General features: G+C 44.2%; 1 protein-coding gene across 1 annotated transcript; it reads left to right on the top strand.

The window, feature by feature from the left end:
- Window positions 1-1,335: 1,335 nt before the first annotated feature.
- LOC113582535 (kelch-like protein 10) lies at window positions 1,336-4,711 on the top strand. Its single transcript, XM_027018344.2, has 7 exons — window positions 1,336-1,770; window positions 2,083-2,502; window positions 2,666-2,863; window positions 3,316-3,465; window positions 3,933-4,049; window positions 4,323-4,414; window positions 4,494-4,711. Exons 1-7 carry the CDS (start codon window positions 1,351-1,353, stop codon window positions 4,618-4,620), a joined length of 1,524 nt encoding a protein of 507 aa, XP_026874145.2. The 5' UTR covers window positions 1,336-1,350; the 3' UTR covers window positions 4,621-4,711.
- Window positions 4,712-5,712: the final 1,001 nt, after the last annotated feature.

Below are 5,712 nucleotides of genomic sequence, written 5' to 3' on the forward strand. Positions count from 1 at the left end.
CCTACTACATACTGTGTACTGTATGCTGCACACAGTATATATTGTATACTGTATACTGGTCCCCATAGTAGTAGTATGCAGTATAGCATCCAGAGGTCATCTGAACATATGAAGGTTCTGCGCACTTGGGAATGATTTTCCACCACAGTTGCAGGCAGGATGCAGTACACCACGAAGACAGCTTTGGTTGTATAGTGGAATATTTGGTGGCTGTTTTTGTAAAAGGTTAAAAGATTAGATTGCTCACCTATTTTGAGGGAGTTATCTAGGTTGTCAGTCATTCTTAACACACTATCACAAAGCCTACTTAGTCTTGGTGAGTAGCTTCCTTTTGAGTAAAGTATATAGAATAGTTCAGTACTTATCCCCACCAATGTGGATGTATAAAGTATATAGAATAGTACAGTACTTAACCCCAAACAGAGTGGATGTCTAAAGTATAGTTCAAAGTTCAAAGTTTATTTGTCACATACATAGTCATACACAGCATAACTGGCAGTGAAATGCCTTTGGTGACTGCTCTGCTGTAGCCGAGGAGAAATACATAAAATATACAGATCAGGGAAATGGATGCGGATTAATGAATAAATACATCCAGATAAATAATGAATGCAAAGGGAGTGTATGGATATGCATATATACAATCAAAATACAATTTTATAGTTTTACAGTTTCTACAGTTTGTTATGATGTTATTGTAGACATCATACCCAGAGTACACAGAGTCCCCACAGATCATCAGTTGCCCTGATTCAGGGACCGAATGGCCTGCGGGAAGAAGCTCTTCTTCAGTCTCTCTGTGTCGGTCTTTAGGGAGTGAAAGCGCTTCCCTGACCTCAGTAGAGAGAAGAGCCTATTGTTGGGATGGGTGGGGTCCTTCACAATCCTCCTGGCCTTGGTCTGGCACTGCTTGTAATATATGGTCTGCAGGTCAGGAAGTTCCATATGAGTGATGTGCTCTGCTGAGCGCACCACCCTCTGGAGTGCTTGTCTGTCCTGCTTGGTGCTGTTCCCCAACCAGACTGTGAGGTTCCCCGTGCGGATGCTGAATCACTTTTTAAGCTTTTTATGTGTTTATTTTATTTATAGTTTATTTTTCAGTGTCACATTTTCTTTGTGAACACAATGAGCCCAAGTGAAGCTATATTCCTCTGGTGCTCACTTCATGATCCAGAACATAAGAAACACAAATACAAAGATTCAAATATTTTTCAAAAATCCCAAAGGCATCAAATTAGAAACTTGAACACTTCAGAGTGACCTGTATCCTTCCTCCACAGGACATTGTTCACCCATGGCTGGAGTCCTCGGGAGAAGTACATCTACAACATCCCTGGCGTTTCCCGGGACATGATGCGGCTGCTTGTCGATTACACCTACATACACTCAGTGCCTGTAAATGGAGACAACGTGCAGGAGCTGCTAGCAGCTGCAGACCAGTTCTTCTTCCTGGATGTGGTGCATGCCTGCTGCCAGTTCCTGGAAGCTCAGCTGAATCCGGAGAACTCTGTAGGCATCTGGAAGCTGGCTGACTTCTACTCATGTTTGGACCTGCAACAGAAAGCCTACTTGTACATCCTTCACCATTTTGAACAAATAGCGCATGTGTCAGAAGAGTTTCTGGAGCTCTCACTGACCCAGCTGGTTGAGATCATTGAAAAGGATGACCTTAATGTCAAGCATGAGGGTGTAGTGTTCGAGGCCATCCTACGCTGGATCATGCATGCACCTCAGGAAAGGATGGAACACATCACCATCTTGCTGCCAAAGGTCAGAAAAAGGCATTGCTGGTATAGTGATCTCCTTGTCATAGTCTTACTTTGATGAACCTCAGAACCTCAGAAAAAACAGGTAACATCACCTAACAGTAATCACTTAATATCACCATATATCACTCAATAACACCTGACATTCATCTAACATCATATAATATTTACTTGAGATCACCTAACATTCACATAACATTTCATCTCCACCTCCAGTAAGCACACTCAAGGATCTTAAAGTGCCTAATCAGTTTTCCAAACCCCTCTGTGCTGTGGGAGTATTCTAGGCAATTATTTTTTTTTTTTTTTAACCCAGGTCAGGATGGCATTGATAACACCTGACTACATCATGAACAACGTAAAGGACAATGCTGTAGTGAAAGACACTGAGGACTGTAAGCCCATCATCATCAATGCGTTGAGGATCATGAACGACCTGAACACGAATGGACCATCTAACTCTAACTTCAGAAACCCTCTCGCCTGCCCCCGTCTGCCCTACACAATCCTATTGGCCATAGGTGGCTGGAGTGCTGATAGTCCCACCAATGGCATTGAGGCATATGATGCAAGAGCAGATTGCTGGGTGAACGTGACACAGGAGGAAGAGAGTCCACGAGCCTATCACGCTGCAGCATATCTAAGTGGATTTGTATACTGTGTGGGAGGATTTGACAGCATTGACTACTACAACAGCGTACGAAAATTTAACCCTGTGGCCAGGACCTGGCATGAGGTCAGTAACAGTGTGTGAAAACTGTGTGTGTTTTGGGTTTGCTATAAATGCATCGTTTATGGTGTGTGTGTGTTTCAGTTTGCTGTGTATGCATTGTTGATGGTGTGTGTGTGTGTGTTTCAGTTTGCTGTGTCTGCATGGTTGATGGCGGTTTGTGTTCTAGGTTGCACCCATGCATTCTCGGCGGTGCTACGTTAGCGTAGCTGTGCTAAATGGCTGTATCTATGCTATGGGCGGCTTTGACGGCCATGTCCGGCCCAACACAGTAGAACGCTATGAACCGGCAACCAACCAGTGGACGAGGATCGCACCCATGCACGAGCAGCGCAGCGATGCTAGTGCAACCACACTGCATGGCAAGGTGTGTACAAACTAGGCAAAGTGTGTACAAAAGGCAAACTTGTACCAGAAAGCTGGAAGGCAGATGATAATATAGTTCCATGCTTACATTCTATGGATTATTTTATCTTTTTAACTAAATGTTTTATTTACAACTGAGATTATGTAGCATAACAACATTGTATAAAAATGTCAATGAAGATTTAGGCATATATTTTAATGAAAAGACTTAGGGTGAAATGGCTTCCAATACTTGCTAGATAGATTAGCCTCATGACGTCAGTGCAAATTGCAGATGGTGGACACCCCTCATGTATGGGTTGGTAAGTGCATATATCTGATTTTGCGTATATCTGATTTTTCACTGAAACATTCCTATAAAGTCCATATTTTATTATAGTGATGGTTCATAGGGTCTGTCAGACTTGTACATGTGTATTGGGTGTGCATGCACTCTGTGTGTGTGACTGGCAGGTGTATATCTGTGGGGGGTTTAATGGAAATGAGTGTTTGTTCACGGCGGAGGTCTACAACTCTGAGACAAACCAATGGAGTCTCATCACTCCCATGAGGAGCAGACGTAGTGGAGTGGGAGTCATCGCATATGGAGAGGAGATCTATGCTGTATGGACCACGCACACACACACACACACACACACAGACACACAGACACACACACACACACGCACGCACACACACACACATGCACACACACACACACACACACACATACACACACATACAGAGACACAGAGACACACACATATATACACACACTCACGCCTAGTGCATGATGTGTGTATAACACAGTAACACGGACCTCAACGGGACACGCATATACACATATACACACACACACTCATGCCTAGTGTATGTGTGTATAATACACAGTAACATGGACCTCAACCACACACACTACAGTTTTTACTGATGGAGTATTTGTCAAAATGTCTGCTGTTGCCAAGACAAGAATTTTCCAACCATAAGAGGATCTGCAGCTCCAAGATATAAAAAAAACCTGTAATTAATGTAACTTCACCCCCAAAGTAACACAACCATATTAATCTCTCTCCTCTTTTCTGCTTTTGTAGGTGGGTGGCTTTGATGGTGCCAATCGCTTGCAAAGTGTAGAGGCTTATAACCCCCAGAGCAACACCTGGAGAGTCATCCCCAGAATGTTAAACCCACGCAGCAACTTTGGCATTGAGGTGGCAACATGCTCTCTCACTATCACACATATACAGACACACACACACTCACACACACGCGCACACACACACACACAAAAGAGATGATGATTGGGGCAATATTTTGTCACATAAAAGGTGTCCCCTTTATCTCTAGGTATGTAAGATACTGGCATTATACTAAAGTATTCAAGCTACAAGTATTTAAGAGTTATTGAAGTTAAAGGTATTTAAGATACAGTTTTCTAGGCTACAGGTGTTTAGGCTGCGTTCTGTCTGCCCCACTCTGTACAGGTGGTTGACGACCTCCTCTTTGTGGTCGGTGGATTCAATGGCTTCACCACTACCTGTAACGTGGAGTACTATGACAGGAAAACAGAACACTGGTGAGTTTGGGTTCTCCACATGTCTGAAAGTGAAGCAAGCAGCGTTATGAACCCATGTGCTGTCGTCTCCCTGCCACAGGCACGATGCCCATGACATGGGCATCTTGCGGAGCGCGCTGAGCTGCTGCTTGGTGCCTGCACTGCCCAACGTGTTGCAGTATGCTGCCCCACGGGACCTGCCAGAGGACGTCCCCCAGAGCTCATGAGACTGAAACAGCATCCTGTCTGTGTGATGCCACAAACTACAGCCCTGCAGGACCTCATTAACAGTCCCCTAATAAACATAGACTTAGCAGACAGCAGAGAATATAATACCACTTTATTCCTCAAAAGGAGGCACTGAAAAGTTTAGAGATCCACAAGAGATGTGGTTCTGGTTTCTGATATCAGTGGATTGATATCAGTGGAAAAGAAGAGTCATGATGTATGTCTACCCTGGGGGGTGATTGTTTTCCCGAGGTGGGGTGAGTGTTTACCCTGGGAGTGAGTGTTTTCCCTGGGGGGTGAGTTATTACCCTGGGAGTGTTTTCCCTCGGGGTGAGTGTTTTCACTGAGAGGGAGTGTTTTCCCTGGGGGTGAGTTATTACCCTGGGAGTGAGTGTTTTCCCTGGGGGGTGAGTGTTTTCCCTGGGGGTGAGTTATTACCCTGGGAGTGAGTGTTTTCCCTGGGGGGGGGGAGTGTTTACACTAGGGTGAGTGTTTTCAGTGCTCCAACACCTCCAGCCCTGTAGTGGGACTCAGCAGAATAATAACCTTAATTAACTGAGCATTTTTTAGAAATACAAAAATGAAGAAAAATAAGGGGAGAACCCATTAAAATCATCACCCTGAGACACCCTGAGACTCAAGTGTTTACACGCAGACTAGGAATAGTAGGGAACAATGAAGGAAACCAAACTATGAACCATGGAAAACAAACGAGAACAGGAAAACATGGAAGTCAGGCAGATAACTAGGGAAACAGGGAACACTCAAAGACGGGAGCATGACAATCAGTGTAACTGTTCTGTCCACCTGCACCACAAACACACAGCAGGGTGTGGGCTTTAGTCCACCTCCTCACGAACATACAGCAGGGTGTGGGCTTTAGTCCACCTCATCACAAACACACAGCAGGGTGTAGTACTTAGTATTTACATTTATGGCATATGGCCATAAAATGGCAAATGGCAGATCTAGAAAGTGTTGTATCAAAATCTGAGAACAGGGTAAAAGAACAGGGTAAAAGAACAGGGTAAAAGAACCTACATCTTTAAAAGTGACTAGGCATCATGATATGGGCATTTACGTCCTGTTAA

The sequence above is a fragment of the Electrophorus electricus genome, unplaced genomic scaffold (genome assembly GCF_041902795.1).
Source record: "Electrophorus electricus isolate QZ-2024a unplaced genomic scaffold, ASM4190279v1 Scaffold79, whole genome shotgun sequence".
Classification (NCBI taxonomy): domain Eukaryota; kingdom Metazoa; phylum Chordata; class Actinopteri; order Gymnotiformes; family Gymnotidae; genus Electrophorus; species Electrophorus electricus.